This window comes from Aulonocara sp. 'chitande type north' Nkhata Bay, linkage group LG23 (genome assembly GCF_057382095.1).
Source record: "Aulonocara sp. 'chitande type north' Nkhata Bay isolate Kocher_YH1m ecotype deep benthic linkage group LG23, A_spYH_male_GT1.1, whole genome shotgun sequence".
In the NCBI taxonomy this organism is placed as follows: Eukaryota; Metazoa; Chordata; class Actinopteri; order Cichliformes; family Cichlidae; genus Aulonocara; species Aulonocara sp. 'chitande type north' Nkhata Bay.
The window spans coordinates 17364749-17383715 of record NC_141365.1 but is presented as its reverse complement, the minus strand read 5'-3'; the positions used below and the strand labels follow the sequence as shown (position 1 = coordinate 17383715).

Below are 18967 nucleotides of genomic sequence, written 5' to 3'. Positions count from 1 at the left end.
CAGGTATAGTCTGGATATTTTGAAAAAACAAGTTCCAGTGCTTTAACACTACTGATAATGTAGTGATGATCTGTCGCGATTATAACTATTTCAAATGCTGTCCCATAACTGCAAGAAAACTAGCAAGAGGCTTATTGTTCAGGCCAGAAAATGACTTCATCAGAACCACAGACCTCCAGCTTGCTAAACTTGGTTTGGAAAAAAGACATTAGTTTACACGGGCTGTGTGAAAGTAGAAAAAATGACTATTTACTACTTGTGTCACTTCAAGTCATCCATTGCTGTTGTAATTTTGTGATATCCTTTTAGAAATTTCCTTCTGCTGCAGTCACACTGCCCTCAGTCGTGTTTCATGCGTCCCTTTTGTGGCCAGGCTGGACATTGCAAATTTGATGTTACTAAAATTGTTCAATTTGTCCACTAAGACCTCCAATTATACTGCAGATTTTTTTTTTCTTTTCCTGTCTCTCTCAGTCTGTGCTGCTCTGCTGTTTTCCAAGAAAAACTCATTCAGGAAACGTACGCTTGGAGTATTTTGTTGGATGGCGAGTTACAAGCTGAATATGTGTTGCCAGCACAGTCTCGGTTCCTGACACAGTTCTTCTTGTTCGTGGCTCCATGCAATTTTTGTGGTCTTCTTAAAGTGCCTTGGTCATTACTGGTACACCTCAGTTCATAATTTGGCATATTACTAGTAGATCAACCCCAGATGTTTCCAACCTACTAATTTGGGCTGTGTGGTAAATTTGCCCTAAAGTATTTTTGCAATTTAGAAACAGTTGATAGCATCTGAAATATTAGATGGGAAGTATGACTAACACACACAAAAAAATGTCATAATTTGCACAGCTTTGCTTGTCTGATTGCTGATGAAATGTTGGTGCTCTTCATATGTTTGTGTTTTTTTTCCCTTTGCACATGTTGTGGTGTCAGCATGAGAAACTAACAGCAATGCTGAAAGTTTGTTAGATAGCAGAGTTGTTTCACTCGATGTCAATATAAACTTCCAACCTGCTATCTCTCCAGGGTTCGCAAGTTTAAGAGATTAAAAAGTGCTTTGGTACCTACAGCGGGGCAGGTGCACCATAACAAGTCACCCAAAGTGCTTATACATAACTTGTTTTAGAAGTAAGAAATGAATGTTGTTGTTATTTTTTATGTAACTGTCCTGTCTCGGTTGTGTTACGGTGGAAGAATTAATTATCTTCCTGCACAAAGAAAAACTTGATGTTTCTCTTCTTTTATTTAGAACTAGGGAAAAATATACTGCCTGAGATGTAACAGAAGGCCTGTGTGTGTGAACTCGTCTGTGTGTCTCTCAGGTGGCTGTGACATTTGCAGTGGGGTCAGAGGTCGGCCTTCAGAGCAGCAGTGACTTCAGTCAGATGGGAAAACCTTTCCTAATGGGCACAGTGGCTCTGGGTAAGCTTCAGCTTTGTGCAATAAAGCTCACAGTCTTCCTTTTTTTTGTCTTCTTCTTTTTATCATTGTGTCTTTGTGGCCCTTTTCCAGTCTGTTGTACTGCAAAGGATGTTGAAGCTAATGACGGTCTGACTTTCCATTCCAGCTGCTACCAAAATTGGAATTTCATTACATGAACAGATCTCCTAAGAAATGAGAAAACAAGTTGTTTAAATGGGCTTCAAGTGTAACCAAAGCATACCTTTGAACTCCTGGCAGAACCCCATCTTGTGGTTTCTCCCACAGTTTGCATGATCCTCAGACTGTATTATGAATACTTGGAGTAGATGTATCTTTAAGACTTGTTCCTCTAATGCTATTTCCAAGGAAAATATAAAGAAATCAGAGCCAGCTCGAAACTTTTGCCCAGTACTGCACCTGATGTGTGCAAAGCTACTGTTTGCACAGGCTGACTATTTGAATTCTGACTGATCATTTGACTTCACTGCTGTTTCACCACTTACTCTTGTCTCTCTTTACTGCAAAGATACACTGAAGAATGAGACTTTACAGACATAGCAACATAAATAATAGTGAGCCAAGTCATATGTGCAACAGGGAATTGCTCATTTCAGTATAGCTGGGAAGACCTTACTTGATTCAGTTTTCCAGAAAATTGTGAAAGTGCAAATATCTCTTTCAATAGAGGAAATACAAAAGAAAAGCCTCTGGTCTTTTCAGATATAACAGTTGGCAGGGACGCCAAATCTACAGTTGCACCAAGTAGATCTTGTCAGCTCAATGTTATTCCCAGAATTTGGGAACAGAACCATAAAAATCATGAACCTTATCTAATTTAAATTTGGTCAATTTATTGTTCAAGGTCATCTTACAAACTAGGATGGTTATAATACTAGAAAACTATGAGGTGGGCCAGGATGAGCAGTTTTCAATAGTTTCAGTGGAAAAGTCCAGTTTTAAAGCACGAAAGCAGCTCATCAAATAAGGGACAAAACCAGGAACATTTTTCGAGTTGTTCACCCTGATCTTTGTTCCCCGGAGTCGGATTGACGGGCATTTACTGTAGCGTCTTGAGTGATTTGCAGAACATTCAGAAGAATCAACGGGAACTGTGGTGTGTGCAGAGTGCCATCATGTGCTGACTCAGAGTGCTTTTAGGTTTGTTTTTTTTAACCCACACCAACACAGTCTGCTTGTCAGCTGCCGTATTCACCAGATTTGCCTCGCTGTGACTTTGTCCCAAGTGAAAATTTAGCTGGAGGATCGCCAATTTAACACGCTGGAGGAGACGCACGCAGGCATACTCGCATATCCTGCACATCCGAACAGAAGGGAAATATTCAGAATAGACACAACCAAAACAAAAACTGTTTCTCTATCACTTGTTCTTGTTTTTGTTTTGTTTGTTTTTTTCATTTTTTGTAATCTCTCTTTTCTACAGTCAAATGATACAAACAATAAAAGTGCTGGAAAAGTCAAACTTTCATCTTTACATCAAAGATTTTCTTTTTAAACAGGCGATTAAGAACATAAGAAGCACTGCTTCTGAAGTCCAGCCCTCTGATTGTTCGTTGTTTAAACTTGGGAACAAACATCTAGCGTCGACAGAGAATATCTTTAATTCCCTTTAGAATACAAATCTATTAAACTGTTTATAAATCTTCTTTAAAAATCTAGTGCACCAGCTAGTAATGGATCTGTGACGTCATGGTAGTCTGTGCTGATTTTTGCTCTTTGTGACCTCCATATGTCCAGTCTGCTCTTTTTCACTCTTTTCAACTTTTTCTTTTCATCCGTCTGTCTTCACTTTGTAACATTAAACCACAGACTGTACAGATGGATGATCCATCGCCATCTTCTCCTACTGTTCGAAGTGAGGAAGAAATAGAAATGAACACTGCAATATTGGCTGTCATTTGAAACCAAAGTCTGTTAAGGAATTACTGGGAGATGGAGCCCAGACATCAAAGTCCTGCCTGCTGCCCGGCACAGATGTGTGTTGAACTTTGTGTAGTGCATCCATCAAATTCTGGACTACTACTACCTACTAGTTGTCCAGCCACCCAACGATATGTCTGCATAGACAGATTTTTGCCACTTCTCCACATCCCAGCTTGTTGTTAGAAGAGGAAGCCTGTGCCCATTTAGGGCGCATATTGGCAACACTTCTGGGAAGGCGTAATTTCATCCATCTTTATATACAGTGTTAAATATTCACAAAGCAATGACAAACTTTGAAGTACTTCAGCAATTTACATTTACACTACATTTTATGTTAAGCTTCTCCTTTCACAAAAACACATTTTCAGAGGATGAGTCAGTGTCTTCGGTTTCGCTGCACAGCCTTAAATATCAGACTAAAGTAAACAGAAGGTGGAATATCCCAAAATGCATTCTAACAAAAGTTAGAGCAAGCTCAGTCAGAACAACTGTTAAGACTCACTTAACAGATGGAGGTAGCTGGATGGAGAGTCGTGTGTGTGTGTGTGTGTGTGTCAGTGAGTGTGTGCGTTTGGGTACCAGCGAGTACTCTGACTTCCTGAAGTAACTGCAACACATCAGCTGTGGCAGGCTAAGGGGTGATTACTCTGTTTCATTAGCATCTCTGTGACAGCTCTGACTGTACTTCCTACCCGCTTCCATTACTTCAGAGAGCCATTTGAACATGCAAACTGCCAGCTATGACAGCTGCTTTGCAGTTTGTCACTGCTAGTTGTGTGGAACAGTATACAGAACAACTGTAAATCATTTTCCCAAGATTAAAAATGGATTACTTTTTCTTCTGAAATCCGGTCAGGATTTTAAAAGCTTCTCAAACAACATTCAGACTATGCTGAAACTCTAAAACTACTCCCCCAAAACCAAGACTAATGCGGTGCAGCTCAGCAGGGTGGGACCTATTTCTCTGCTACCTTTGGAGACTGATTTCTCTAAATGGAATTTTAAAGGGAGAAAGTGCCATGATATTGAGGAACTGAACTGCAAACAAGCAAGGAAACTTTTGCAGCTTGGTGACAGCGCTTGATTTGGCTAATATAGAAACAAAATACCATAATTGCAAAGACAAATCTTCAGATCTTCAGAAATTAAGTTTTCCAAAAAATGGACCCAACATATCTGCTGCTTCTCATGATGAAATATTTAGTGAGCATAAGCCAATCACATGGTAGCTTTGGGAGCTGCTCTAGCTATCTGACATGGCCACGCCCCTTATAATGCAAACTAAGCCTTAATAAATGCTGTACAGCTGTCGTTAAATGTGAAGTTGAACCAAATATAGAACATAGTTTCTTTTACTGTAAAAGGTGCATTTTAAAATGGGAATCTAGAGGACCGGACTCACTTTTGGAACCAGAGGCCTCTCAATGAACTACAGCTTTTGACACTTTCAGCTTTATATTTTCTGCTTAATTTTTGAGTTGCTTGAATTTAAACTAAAGTTTCTGACAAAAAAATGTTTAAAATGCTAATAAAAGAAGGTGGGATTCATGATACCAGTATTTCCATAATTTCGTTTTGCTTCCTTACTAAGTTAATACTGTTGGGATGTTTTTATTTCAAGCAGTGATATCTGGAAACCTATTTGGGTATTTTCTGTGCCTCCCTTCTCATATTGAATATCAACATTTTTGTGCTGAGGAACAGTAAAAAAGCCCACAGATTACAGACGGAGGTATCATATGAATGACGCGCTGCTCTGTTTTTGGTCTTGACAGGTGGGATTGTAAACGTGATGCCTCTGCTTTTCTCACAGATCTCACACAACAGAACACAGGTAAATCTAATCTTAGGACTGCACCTGGCACTACCCGCTGATCTGTGGACTCAGTGTACTGAATTCAGAAATGGCTTGGGAAGCACTGTGTTCGTATTCTTCAACATGAGTTGGTCGTAGAAAGAGAGAGCGAGAGACGGGCATCACTGTGAGAAATAAACTAGAATTTCGGAGAAGAATTAGGACTGAAAGGCTCTTACACAGGTGGTCAACCATATTATTATTCTACTGATGGCTCCTGGTATTAAGCTCCAGCACTGAAGCAGAAAGGTTTGACAACAAAGTGTTCCTTAGATTAACTAGATAATTGGAACATCTCAACTCCTTAATTAACGCTGATGCAAACAGTTCATGTAGAAATATTAAAGAAATATTAAGTTATTGTGAGACCTTACTCATCAAGCCTATTTTGCATCAGAAGTGTTTGGAGTCGACCCACTGTCATAATCGGGACACAAATTGCTCCATTATTTTATTCCTTTTAAAATCATTTCACAACACTAAGCTGTTTTACTCTGATTTTATGTTAATATATGACTTTGCATGCATCTAGATATTGGATGCACAGTAAGCTGGCCCCAGTACGGTCCAGACATATGCTTTGCAGCCCTGAAATTTTGAGATGTTACCTTCATGATGGTGCATTTGGAAATGCAGGTGTCTGGCACGCTCAGGTTGGACATTAAACAGCTTTGCCGGGCTTCCTACTACAAGGGTCATGTGCCAAATGGCATATAAGAAAAAAACAGTTAAACTCAATCGCTTAAATCAAATGTCGTATTTCCAGTATCTCCTATTGAGTGTTACGAGAGGAAGGAAAACTGCCTCCAGCCGGTCTCTCTGCTGTTTAAAAGGCATGCACTGCAGATTGTGGTGTATGCAGAATAACAGTCGGCTGAGAGTTTTGCCCACTTCCATACAGAATGACGGGAAACTAGACCCCAGGTCTCAAAATAAAGAATTCTTGATAGGTATTGTTTGTGGAAGGAAAAATTCAGGTTTCTTTTTCTGTATCTCACCATTTCTGATAGGCCACTAACCCTACCTGCAGGATGGGTCAGTCTTTATTGGTCAGGTCAGAAGTAATGCTGTTAGGTCACGGCTCTTTCCCAGCCACACAGTCTAGTCTTTTATTGACCAAGCTCCTGTCTCAGACTATCATCTGGACACATGCAAAAGCATTTATTAATATAAATAAATAAGAGTAAAAGGGCTTAGTGATTAACAAAAAATAACATGAGAAATTCTATTCATTTACTACACGTCTAGAAAACCAGGTACAGAAGATGCAGATTGATTGCTTTTTCCATTCTTCATAAGTGGAGATATGCCATATAACTTTGTTGCCATTCCAAAATCCTCCAATTGAAAATATACATAAAGACAGAATAGAAACACACTTGCTACTCTGAAATGAAAAAAGTATCCTGATGTAAATATCTTCATATCACAGGGTTCCTGACTACAGGCCTGCATTTTGCTGCCGTAATGTTTCAAAGCCATTGTCAGAATAACATGGAATCGTTCATATAAACAAGCACCTGCATGACTACAGAGGCTAGCATCTAAGTTGGAGTCATATAAAAATATATATATACAAATATATAACTAACAATATTTTTGTTTTATAAAAGATCATATTGAAAGAGAAAATTAAAAAATATAAAGGTATATAAAAAATTTTGAAGCATTTATATTGTGTTTCAACCTAAAATAACTACATTTTTAGAAATGCATGTATGGAAAAAAAATGTCATTTACTAAAATAGTTACAGTTATGCCAGAGGTGTGTATCAGCTTTTTTAAGCATGTTATTTATAAAAGCTGCCCCTTCTTAATTCATGGGTGGCAATTACATGGTTACATGCAGTTGTTATTACATGATATTTACAGTTACAGTTAAATACCTTTTAAATCAGGCCAAAAAAAGGTTTTAAAAATGAAAAATGAAGTGAGGTTTTATAACAATAGGTCAATTTAAATCCAAACGAGAAGTTCTTAACCATGAGGACAGTACTAGGTAATTAAATTTTTATTTCTTGTGATACAGTAAAACTGCCATGTCACATCCACGGCCCATATACAAAGAGTCAGACCCACAAAGATGCTCTCTCTCTGCCACTGATCAGTTTGCCTAAGCATCATTTAGATGAAGTGCACGACTGGAATAGTAGCAACTAAGTTTGCTTTTGAGGAACTCTGTATTATCACCTGTGCAGTTATGTGATTACGTAGTGCAATTGTTCCACAATGTTCTCCTGTTACGCTGCTTGAGCCGGATGTTGGTTATCGTGTTCTCTTGTCTTCATCTTTAGATCCTGTGGTTTCGGAGAGCAGTGATTGGAGGTCTGACAACCTGCACTGTGCTCAACATCCTCTGGTGAGCACTTTACTCGTTATTTGATCTTTGATTCTTTATTCTTTTCCAGATATTGGTTGGCACAGTCATATCATGGTTAGAACTGTGGTCTGAAAAAGGAAGTTTTTCAGGTGCTGTGGTTTCAATTCTGACATGTATGCCAGGTTAATTGAGGATTCTAAGTTGACTGTATGTAGGCCTCTCTCTTAGCTCTGTGATGGACTGGCATCCAGTCCAGGCTCCAGGGTTCCTTGACTTGAGCACAATGTCAGTTGGGATATGGTCCAGCCATACTGCAACCTTGGAAGAATAAGAGATTAACAAAGAAGCATGGATAGACTTTCCAGTCGGTTAAGAGTTATAAGCTATAGCTCTATTTATATTTAATTATCCTTTATCTCCTTCCCTTTCTTTTGCAGTCTATGTGGAAATAAATTGCTTTTTCAGTACTTACTAAAATGTAAGGCAAGCAATTGGCACTTTTGCTGCTTCTTAACCATTAACTATAGAAATTCTCTTCCCCCAGAAGACCATCTGGTGTATTATCACCCAGAGAGCACAACAGGGTGCTGGACTATTTCTGTGAACAATGACCACAACCTGCCCACAACCTACTCTCAACCTGGTTGAGGGTCAGGTACTATTGAGGAAGGAAACTGTGCAGGATCTTTTAGGCACAATCATCATTAAGCTTAAAGTCTTTGTCGTTTATTATAATTTTGCTAGTAGTTATAGCAAATAAGCTTTTACTGGGTAATTCCGCATAGGTAAGGAATAAGTGGCTGCAAGGCTGTCTTCCTAAGAAAGAATGAAATAGTTCAGAAAGAATGATTTAAGCCATATGTCAAATGTCAACTGTTAAAGCTGTATACGATCCAGTATGATTGACATAGGGTATTATGGCCAGATGGTCACATATGACCACTTCAGGGTCACATACGCTGGCTCTGAAGGTGGGATCCTCTGAGACCTTCAGCAGACGTTTGAAGAGAGCAAAGAGTAAAAGCAGCAGCAGCAAGGACGGTGGCCCAGAGTTTAAGAAGGCCATCTGGCAAAATAACCATCCACAAAGGACTCGAAATGCACCAGAGAGCACAGACCCTTCACTGTCTATTGAACCCCCACTTTGCAGCTGAAGAGTCAGTTGCATTTAGGAAGAATGTTTAGTGTGCCCTTTCCTTCTCGCGACAGAGAAACAAGCCTCAACAGGATGGAGTTTGGAGTCACACTGCACCTGGTGTATATTTAAACTGGTATTTAACTTCCCTCTACTCAGTAAATAAGTCTGTAAACATAGTGAGTAATGTAGGCAGCCACTGCGTGGTTAATTTTGTTCTTCACCCAGCACAACAGAAATATATTCTCCCAGAGTATTACCTGAGGAAATCTGGTCGTATCTCACAGTGTGTGTCATCCCGTCCATTTGTGAAAAAAGTCAACTTTTTATTAAGGGGAAAAAATGGAGAAATTTAAAGGAGCACTCTGCCAATTTCATTTTATCTGCTTGCCTTATGGGCAGTCTAGGATATAACTAAGCACTGCTGTAAAGGTCAGGATACTCCATCTCTCCCTATTGTTTTTTTAAATCTGCCTCTCAGGCTCATTTCTGTCTTCTTTTCTTCTATGTTTCAGTGCTTGATCGTATCTCCTTTAACGGCACATTTTCATGTGTGCTGGCACTACAGCTTAAAACAAAGTGAGGCGGGTATGCACGGCGCAAAATCAATCAAATCTGGAAATTCCGATCTGGAAATAATTGGGTTTGGCAAGGCGAACACATGTGAAACTTAAGCAAATACAATGTATCACTGCTGTATGAGATGCTCTCTGCACACCCATGACAAATTTCACTGAGCTACAACCCACAATTGGTTGTATCTGACCTTTGGTGTACTTTACTGATCGGCTTCTGGCAAAACAACTTGCAGCAGCTCCACACAATAAGTCTCTCTCCTCTGGGATGCTTCTCTAAGATTTATGAGCTTCAGGCAGAATTTTTTTTCTTTTCTTTTTTTTTTATTCTTGTTGTTTTGTGTTCAAGCTATACACCAGAATCTGAAAGCAGTGTTGCGTGGCAAAATAATGCTCCATAATAACAGGTTTTTCACAGAGGGGCTCCATTTATTGAATCATGATAACATTTCAGAGTTATTTCAAACAGGTTTGCTTTTCCTTCCACATATATAGATCCCTTTGGTCAACACACGTGCGCTGCAAAAAACCTAAACTCAGCTTATACCTTTAGTTTTATAAATGCACTTTTACAGACCTATAGCACCTCAGCTAAGTGTTATACTTCACATGGGTACAACAGGCTTTTACATTATTTTCCGGTCGCTGCAGGTTACAGAACGCATTGTTGAACAGACAAACAAGCATTTTCATGCAGCACTGAGGTTATTTCCTCCACCGTGTTGACTTAGTATGACTCGCAGTAGACCCGAGTGAGAGGAAATGCACGGTAAGAGAGTTTGCTAATGCTGATTGTTTGCAGCACTGCAAATCTTCATGCCAAGAGGCTATGTTTTAAGCGTGTGATCCCAGTTTAGTGCAGCCATTACTGGAGGTCACCACCCAACAATGTTTCTTTTGCCTACAGTCCTCTTACTGATGGGAAATAAGTCACACTGAGATTACTTTGTGCAGTCTGAGGGCCTTTCTCACAGAGGTAAAGTAAATTTATTTGGTCCTTTTGCGAGAGTTCAGCTTCAGTTTGTCATAGAAAATTGTGTTCTCGAGCAGTACTATAAAACAGCTCTGACACATCAGGGCATCGACACAGCGATACAGTGCACGGTGTTATCAGGCATGGGGACGTTTGCAGTGTGTCCATCAGGCTGTGGTATCAGGATTGCTCTGGTCAGCCCACGTATGCTCAATCCGATCCGGGCAATGCGGAGGCGAGGCCAAATTTGGGGCTCGGTCTGATCAAGCTGTAATCCTGAGACATTTTTGTAGTGTAACTGGGTGCGTTGTCCTGCCAAAAGATGCCACTGCAGTCCGACTGTGCCTTTGCCGAGGGATGACACTTGGTATCTTACTGTATCAGTGACATTAATCAACACACACATATATATATTGCATCTCAAACATTAGGAATATTGTGAAAGGAGGGGTTTTTTTGCATTTTATTTAATATATTTTTTACACAAAAACTAACACATACGAGCCATTTTAGTTGTAACTTCCTAGGACCTGACATCACAGTTTGGGTTGTCTAGACCAGCGGTCTCCAACCTGTTTTGCGCCACGGACCGGTTTATGCCCGACAATATTTTTCATGGACCGGCCTTTAATGTGTCGCGGATAAATACAACAAAATAAAACTAGTACCGGTACCGAAAAAAATAAGATTTATTCATAACACACGTGAAAAGGCCCAGGAAAACAGAGTTAACGATAAAAACGATAACAAAATAACGCTGAAAACCAAACATTTCACACCTGAGCCTCAACTCTCGCGGCCCGGTACCAAACGACTCATGGACCGGTATACCGGTCCGAGGCCCAGGGGTTGGGGACCGCTGGTCTAGACCAAAATACTAAATTTAGCTCTACAAGGGCCTGATATTCACTTACAAGGATGTTATACTGCCACTGTTCTAATGAAATTAAAAGAAATGTCCTCATATGTCATTTTTCTCAAAAACAAAAATCAGGTAAAAAATGAAAATCTGGTAAGTCTTTGTTTTTACATTCATCAGGTCCCAATCAGTTAAGTTAGGTTGCTATTTACAGTATAGGTACTATGTATCTGTCTAGTTTTGTACATGCAACTACACTCATGGGAAAGACTGCAGGCATAGTTATTCAGATAATGAGCATCGACACCCTCCGTGAGAAGGGTAAGCAGCGGAGGGTCATTGCTGAAAAGCCTGACTGTTTGCAAAGCGCTGCGTCGAGGTGCATTAATGGAAAGTTAAGAGGAAGGTAAAAAGATGCAAAAGCTCTCGAGGTTCCAGGATGACTGGAACTTGGAGAGAATTCTCAATTAAGTGAATGCAGTAATTTGTGTCCTTGCTTATGGTGCCACGGGGTGGCTGTAGTCAGGAGGTAGGGCAGGTCATCTGCTAATCGTAACGTTGGTGGTTCAGTCCCTGGATGCTCCAATCTGCATACTAAATGTCCATGGATAAGATACTAAACCCAACTTGCTCTCCGGATGCATCCATGAAAGTGTGAATGTTAAGCACAAAAATATGTATGAACAAGCCATATAAACTGCTTTGAATGCTCCAGGGGAGTAAAAAACCACTATATAAGAATCAGTCCATTTGCCCTTTAGTTTTAGAAAACGTATTGGACAAATGAACAGTTTCCATTTAGAGACAATGGAACAAACTGCAGTCATTTTACTTTGAAACAGATGAAATGCTACAGCAAAGATAGCGTTTTTCAGTTTAAATGATTTGTCTCCTTTCAGGTGTGTAGCTAACTCTTTTTTGCAGTTTCTCCCACACTGAAATGAGATCTGGATAAATCATTGCCTCAAACTGATGTGGGACTTAGAAAAACAAATTAACTGAACGCGTCCTTTAAAAAGAGTTATTGCTTTCTTTAAATCCCATATGTCACTATGCTGCTGAAGGTTTAAACATTTCCCAGTATTTGAAAGCTCAGCTGGAGCTGAACTCAAAAGTTAATGTAATGCCCATGAATTGACCTTATTTGTTTCTTAAAAGCTTAAAGTCTACTTCTCTTGGTTACTATAAGTTGTGTGGTGGTAAAACGCTCTTTTACTGCACGAATGCAAATCTGCTCTCTCCCCTTTGCTCTCTTTCACCACTCTCACTTATCACACTACTTCTTTTGGGGGTCCTGTTCCTGCTTGACGTCCTGGTAAGCAATTTCCTCTGCCTCCATTTTTCAGACCATAATTTTGATTGATAATTATCGTTGGGGACATAATTCTGTTGAGCCACCCTGCAGAGTGAAAGACTAGTAGAATAAAATAGAAATGGTGTGTTGTTGGGTGCATTCGAGCGTAGCCACAACAAATGAATGGATAAATCTCTCAGAGCTGCACTCGGCACTGCCGATTCAAAGAGACCAACAGTCAGTGCCGCAGAGAGAGGAGAAAACTTGCTTGTTCGTGACTGGCTTTCTCTCTCTCTCTGCAGCTGAACTTTACGGCCTTTGGTTTCAAACAAAGAACTTGTGATTTGTCTTCTGTTTCACAGCCTGCCGTTTGGTTTTAAAAATCTTCAAAGACCACTCATATCCTGAAGGATTATCAGGCTCATTTCCACCAAACTTTAAAAACCTTGACAATCCAAGTGGAAATCCACATCAGAGGCTTGATTCGGCCTTTTGGCCGGCCATGTTTATCACTAATAATAGCACATTTAGTGGGCACACCAATGCCTTGTGAGATTAAGAGTCTTAATGTGTCTGGCATCACCATTTGTGTAGTTTTTATGACTGGAAATAGCTTTATTTTATTCAGCATGATACCAAGATTAATGAAGTGTATCAGTTTGTTTATATCATAATTGAGATATTAGTGTAGTTTGAATTATTGCAGAAATATAATGATTATTTCAGAGAAATTTCACCAGTTCTCAAATATATGTTAAAGAACATATGGTTCCAAATAATATGCTGAGTCATGACTAAAGTGCACTGAGGCATTTTCAGGTGTGCTGTGACATTTTCTGACAACCATATGTTATTATCACAATACATGACTGCACAAAAACTCATTTATTTACTAACTGCATCAGTTCTCTTAACCTGAGTGTGTCATCTTTGGGGAGTCCTTGGCTAATGCTAACATTATACCAAGAGAGTTAAAGAGATTCTTGGTAATCGAATATTCCCTCTGAGACAAACTACTTCAGAAGAGTGCTGCATCTGAACAGACAGACAGTATTTCTGTTTAGGCAGTGTGAAAATACCTGACCAGCTGATGGAGGTCATCTAGAGCCTCATCCCATGATGTCACTCGTGCAAAAAGTGTCATGCTAGGTCCAGATGTTGCAAATGGGCTTTTAAATGTGCCGTCATCTAACAATTAAATCCAAAGAATGATAGCATGCCAGATGGCATAGAGGCTATTTTTGGCTATAATGAATACAAATAGGACTTGGGCACCAAAGTTTAATAACCAGTGCTATAGCATATTGACATATTATAATATTAACAATTCTTCCTTATTAGATCTTGTGATTTATGTCTAGAGCTGATGCACAAGTCTTTGCAGTGGGTCAGTGCAGAGTCGGATAATATTTTTCAGACTTGTGGCGCATGTGCTGACAATGGGAAACCCAAAATTCAACTGTTACTTGATCATACTACAGCTGTCCCCACCAGATATCACTTTGAAGCTGATGTTTGGTTGCTAGCTACCAGGCTCTGGTTGCCAGGGTAACCATCTAATGTATTTACTGGGGGTCCATCATATGCCGATCACTGATATACTGCCCTTTCAATGCTAGTCTTATCAATCGCTCACCTTAGGGTCACTTCTTGGACCCACGTGACTCTGAATGACTTTCTATGTGCTGCCATTGATCGCTTCCAGTGTGGACACAGATTAACACTCTCAGAACTGTATGGTGTTTTATGGATCAGGTTTTCATGCACTCAGTTCCAGGTTTAAAAGCAGAGATGCTAGAACAGCTTGTTTCAAACAGTGGATAGACTGAGGGGTTGCCTTGTATGAGATTTTTTTTTTAAAGATTACTTTGAACTGTAAATCATATTAAGCTACTCTAGTAGACAAAGATTAACAAAAATATGGAGCTATAAATGAGCAAATAACTTGTGGTCCCTTTTATTCACAAAGCTTTTGGATCGACTCATTCTTTGTGAAACGGCTGCATTTTCAGACTGACAGCTCATTAAAAGGTTCCTAGCTGAGACGGTTGCCTTGGGCTGTGGTTGAAATTAGAGTAACATGACAGTATAAACGTTGTCATGTGTGGCACAGTCACACAGTGACTTGTTAGCACAGATGTAACATCTTACGCCCTAATTTGCAGTACGTAATTTACAAACTTTACAGATTCAAAAGGTTGGTACAGCAATCATATATTTGATAATTCAAATGAAATAATAATTTATGTAGGCAATTCTATTTAGTTTCTGTAAAATCACATATCCTAATTAGAACAAAGGGAAATGCTGTGTGCATTTAACTGTAAAAGTTTAAAAGGTGATTTGATGAATTGCAATAGAATCCTCATGTTTACATTTTTCTTCCTGTGCAAAAACAACTGTTGGTAACTTGGTTTAAAATTCAGATTTTTGTCAACAAGGATAATCAAATACGTTGAGAATATGTATAGCCGTGATGAAATAGCACTTATATAATTCATGATAAATCTAAAAAAAAAAAAAACAGACATACAGTTTTGCATTGTTGGTTTGATGTAATGAAATTTAATGTGCTTACATTTTTGCATTTTTGGCCGACAGCAGGATCGCGTTATCTCATCTCCCTTCTCCCGTCACTACTGCGCAAAATTTGCTTGCAAATTATGTCAGAGGCTCTTTGAATCATTTGATGATTGGTTGTCACACCAGCATCAGGTCAGAATTTCCTGAGAGCAAGATTAAGCGAAGGACTTCACAGGCATCACCGAGCCGCGACTGGTGCATCGGAAGGAATATTTCAAGGGGACAAACAGTGTGCATCGTGATCCTCCACCTTGTCCTTTAGAGAAGTCCTGCTTCAGCTGAAAGGGACTACATTCACATGTAATGTATTACCTTTCATATTAGGAGGAAAGTGTGGTATTTTCTGCCAATTACCCACAAAATAACGTAACGCTATGAGATGAGTGATACACAAACAGCAGAAGCGTCCAGTGAGCTTATTTTACCTCAGAAGTCGACTCTGCTCTATCCTTGGAGTCCTCAGAGGAAGAGATTAATATTATCAGTGTGTACACTAAGCTCGTTTTCCCTCTTCACTTTTGCTTTAAAAGGACAGAGAACATTAATCGCTCTGCGGCCCATTAAGTTCTGCTGAAAAATCCAACACACCTGTTTAAATATTTTGTGAATTCCCAGCTCCTCAGTGTGCCGCTACTTGTTCTGAATATTAAGAAATAAGATCTTTATTGCACACAAATACGTCTCATTGCTGTGTGCTTTTGGAACTTCATGCTATTCAGTTTCTCTGAGTCTTATTCTCTTAAGGTTGATTTTTACGAATGACTTTAATGCCCTTTTAGAGCATGGAAGCTGAGAAGTGTAATGTAGTTTTCTTTTCTGATGACTCCTCTGCTGCAGTAGAAAAGTACATTGAAAATTTCAGGAGTATTGATTACTAATGCATTAAACTTGATGCCTTTTTGCTTCTCATACATGTTTTTATTTTTGTTGCTTTTTTTGATTTCTACTCGTGTGTAAAACATCTGTTATCTCTCTTTAACCCCCCTAGAAGCTCTTCTAACTTTTAACCTTACCGTTCATTCTTCCTCCAATCACAGTGTTGCTGATGATGGTTTCAAGTATTGATATATTTCCCTCAGGCAGTGACCACAAGAGTGCTGAGTCATCTTGGATGATTGAATCCAGCTTGGCTAATCTAATTCTCTTGTGGCTTCGAAGAACTGAACCGTGCAGATTAGCGTAACTAGCTCATCTTGGGTCACACAATTGATCTTGGATTTTTTTTTAAGCGACACGCAGTCCCCAACACATGATGACAGTCCCCATTTCTGCAGATATTATAGCTTTATTTCTGTGCACTGAGAGAAGCTGGTGATGTGAAATCCATTTTTATGTAGAGACTCCGATATAAACTATTTTAATTAAGCATTACTGAACCAGTAGATTTCTTTAAAGGGATCAAATATTAATGTTTAATGTGGTTAAATCAGGAATGCCAGTATATTGATCCATATATTAATTTGAGTGATTGTTACTGTTGTCCACAGCAGCTTTATACTGCATAAAAAGTTTCTCTTACTTGGTCCCCGCAGCATTTTGAAGGCAGCGTGACTCACGTCCATAAATCTGCAGCATTGCCACGCCAGAGGGTAGTGCTATTTTGCACAGCAATCCACCGTGCTTACATTGATTAAATCGTATGCAGTGGCACACGGTAGCTGCAAAAAACATTATATAATTCTGCACACATCAGACAATGCAGTTTTAGTTTTACGCCAGATGTAGCAGGATTCAAACTGCATACACAAAGGCTCAAATGTGAAACGAGCCTTTGTTCTTTTTGGCCGGTGGTGGTTTTCACCTTGGAAATCTCCCATGGGTGGCATTTTTGCCTGGACTTTTTCTGATTGTTGAATTATGAACTCTGTTCTTAACAAAGGCAAGTGACGCCTTCTGTTCTTTCAGCGATGTTCTTTTGTGACCTCCTGGATGAGTCATTGGTGTGCTCTTAGAGCTGGCCTCTCCTGGGATGGTTCACCACTGTTCCAAGTTTCTCTATTTGTGGATAATGACTCTCCCTGTGGTTTGATGGAGTCACAAAGCCTTAGATTTGGCTTTTCCACACTGATAGATGTCAGTGGCTTTAATATGATGCTTGTTTAGATCTTTTAGCAAACTTTAGTTTATCTGACAGATTTTGTTTAAGTGATTTGTTGATTCTACAGGTTTGATGGTTCTCACTCCGGATCTGTCTAATGAAATTGAACTAAGTGTTTCGAAAATTTTGGTAAATCGTAGTTATTTCAATCAGAAATTAACAAGGGATTTCTATATGTTTAATACTTTAACAACCAGGTTTGGTGGGCAGATCAAGCCTTAATACAACATAAGAGAGTTATAATACAACTCCTCCCTTATCCAATTATCATCAAGCAGGGAAATTGGCTATAGAGACCAAACGTTTTGCAGCGGGCTATAAGCATACTGGAAAATTTAACATGGGAGTTCCTGGCGACTGACTTGCTTTTGGAGTAAGCATAAATTGGCAATTTCAGTTTTTCAGACTTTTCTTTAGTTTGTTTGTTGTCATCTTGTTTAAAACATGAGCAAAAGAAGAATTATTTATAATTATAACAATTAAAGAATTAATCTCGGCACATTGTTGTCAAATAAATGGCTTCATTAATATTTATAATAACTAAAAAAAATTTACTTTGGGGGGAAGAAGCCAGTTAAAATAAAACAAACTGCTAAATTTACACACGAGAACTTGTGTTTCTTTTCAGAATAAGCTATGCTTTTGAAACTCTGTCCCAACCTATCGAGCAGCAGGAGTTTCAGCAGGGGGCACGGCTCCAAGGCTGTGCAGTACAGAACCCAGCAGACAAGCTGCACAGAGAGATCCTATACACATAATGCACAAGGAAATAGATGCCCTTGTCAAGTATAGCAATGGGAAACTAGCACAACAGCAGCCTGTGGTGTTGGAGAGAGTAAATTATCAACACACCCAGTAACGGTGTTGTCTAGCAGTTGGATGAAAATAGTATAACTAGCTGTTATGTGTGTAGAATAATATCATGAGAGGTTTTTGTCAGGTTTTAAAGATCACCTCATTTTCTTGATGTATTGCTCTGCCAACTAAAATGAGGCTTCGCCACTGCTTAATATGTATCAATAATTAAAATGATATCAGTCTTTGTGATAAATTTGTAATTCATTCATTCATTCATGCTGTCTACTACTTTTAAAGCCTACAGAGGATACAAAGTCTCTGTTTCCAACTCAGTCTCGGGGTTGGTTTCATTTTCCAAAGGATAGAAATTAAGCTACGGTTAGAAGTACGACTGCTATCGTTGTCAGGGAATGCAGACTTTTGGACGCTCGCGCAGTTACAGTTAGGAGATTTCCAAGATCCAAGGCTGCTGTTCTCTACTAATGCAACTGCCAGTCACAATATGCCTTGTGTACATGTCTATTAATATATCAGTTATCAAAAGAGAGTTTTCTGAAGTGTTAAATATTATAATATAGCAATTTTATGCTTCCAATAATTAGCCTAGTAGAAAAAAATTCTCAAGTTTTTGACCTTTCTTATTATTATTATTATTATTATTTACATTATTCTATTGTTTTCAGGTAGCAGGATGACAGTCAGGTGTGAGTGTGTGCCCTGGTTTATGTAAAGATCAGGGATCAGCCCAGTGTCTGAGCTTCACAACATTGTTTTAGGAAGTGAATCATGAACAAAGAAGATCTCCATGGACCTCAAAAAAGGCTTATTGATGTTCAGCAGCAGTCAAACAGACAGGCTACAAATGAAGGAAATGAAGAACATTGCTTCACCCGACTGGAGTGTCCAGTGTTCCCTCACAGAGCACGGTGTCTAATAGTGTGAAAGGTCACATGGGAGCCCAGGATAACATCTAAGCAGCTTCTCACATTGTGTACATGTTCACGAATGAGAAGTTTACTAACACTAAAGGATGAATCAGAAGGCTGTTTGAACCGGGAGCTTATCCCATCTGTAAAACGTGGTGGCCGCATTATGACTGTTTGAGACGGTTATA

The 18967-nt window shown here is 39.2% G+C and overlaps 1 protein-coding gene across 2 annotated transcripts in view; it reads left to right on the top strand.

Moving 5' to 3' along the window:
• LOC147301507 (uncharacterized) overlaps window positions 1-18967 on the top strand; it is a 95679-nt gene that overhangs the window by 50352 nt on the left and 26360 nt on the right. For both annotated transcript variants that reach the window (XM_086283703.1, XM_086283702.1), the window contains 3 exons: window positions 1323-1422; window positions 5139-5197; window positions 7513-7577. In XM_086283703.1, coding sequence (XP_086139829.1) covers window positions 1323-1422; window positions 5139-5197; window positions 7513-7577 — 224 coding nt within the window. The remainder of the gene's footprint in view (window positions 1-1322; window positions 1423-5138; window positions 5198-7512; window positions 7578-18967) is intronic.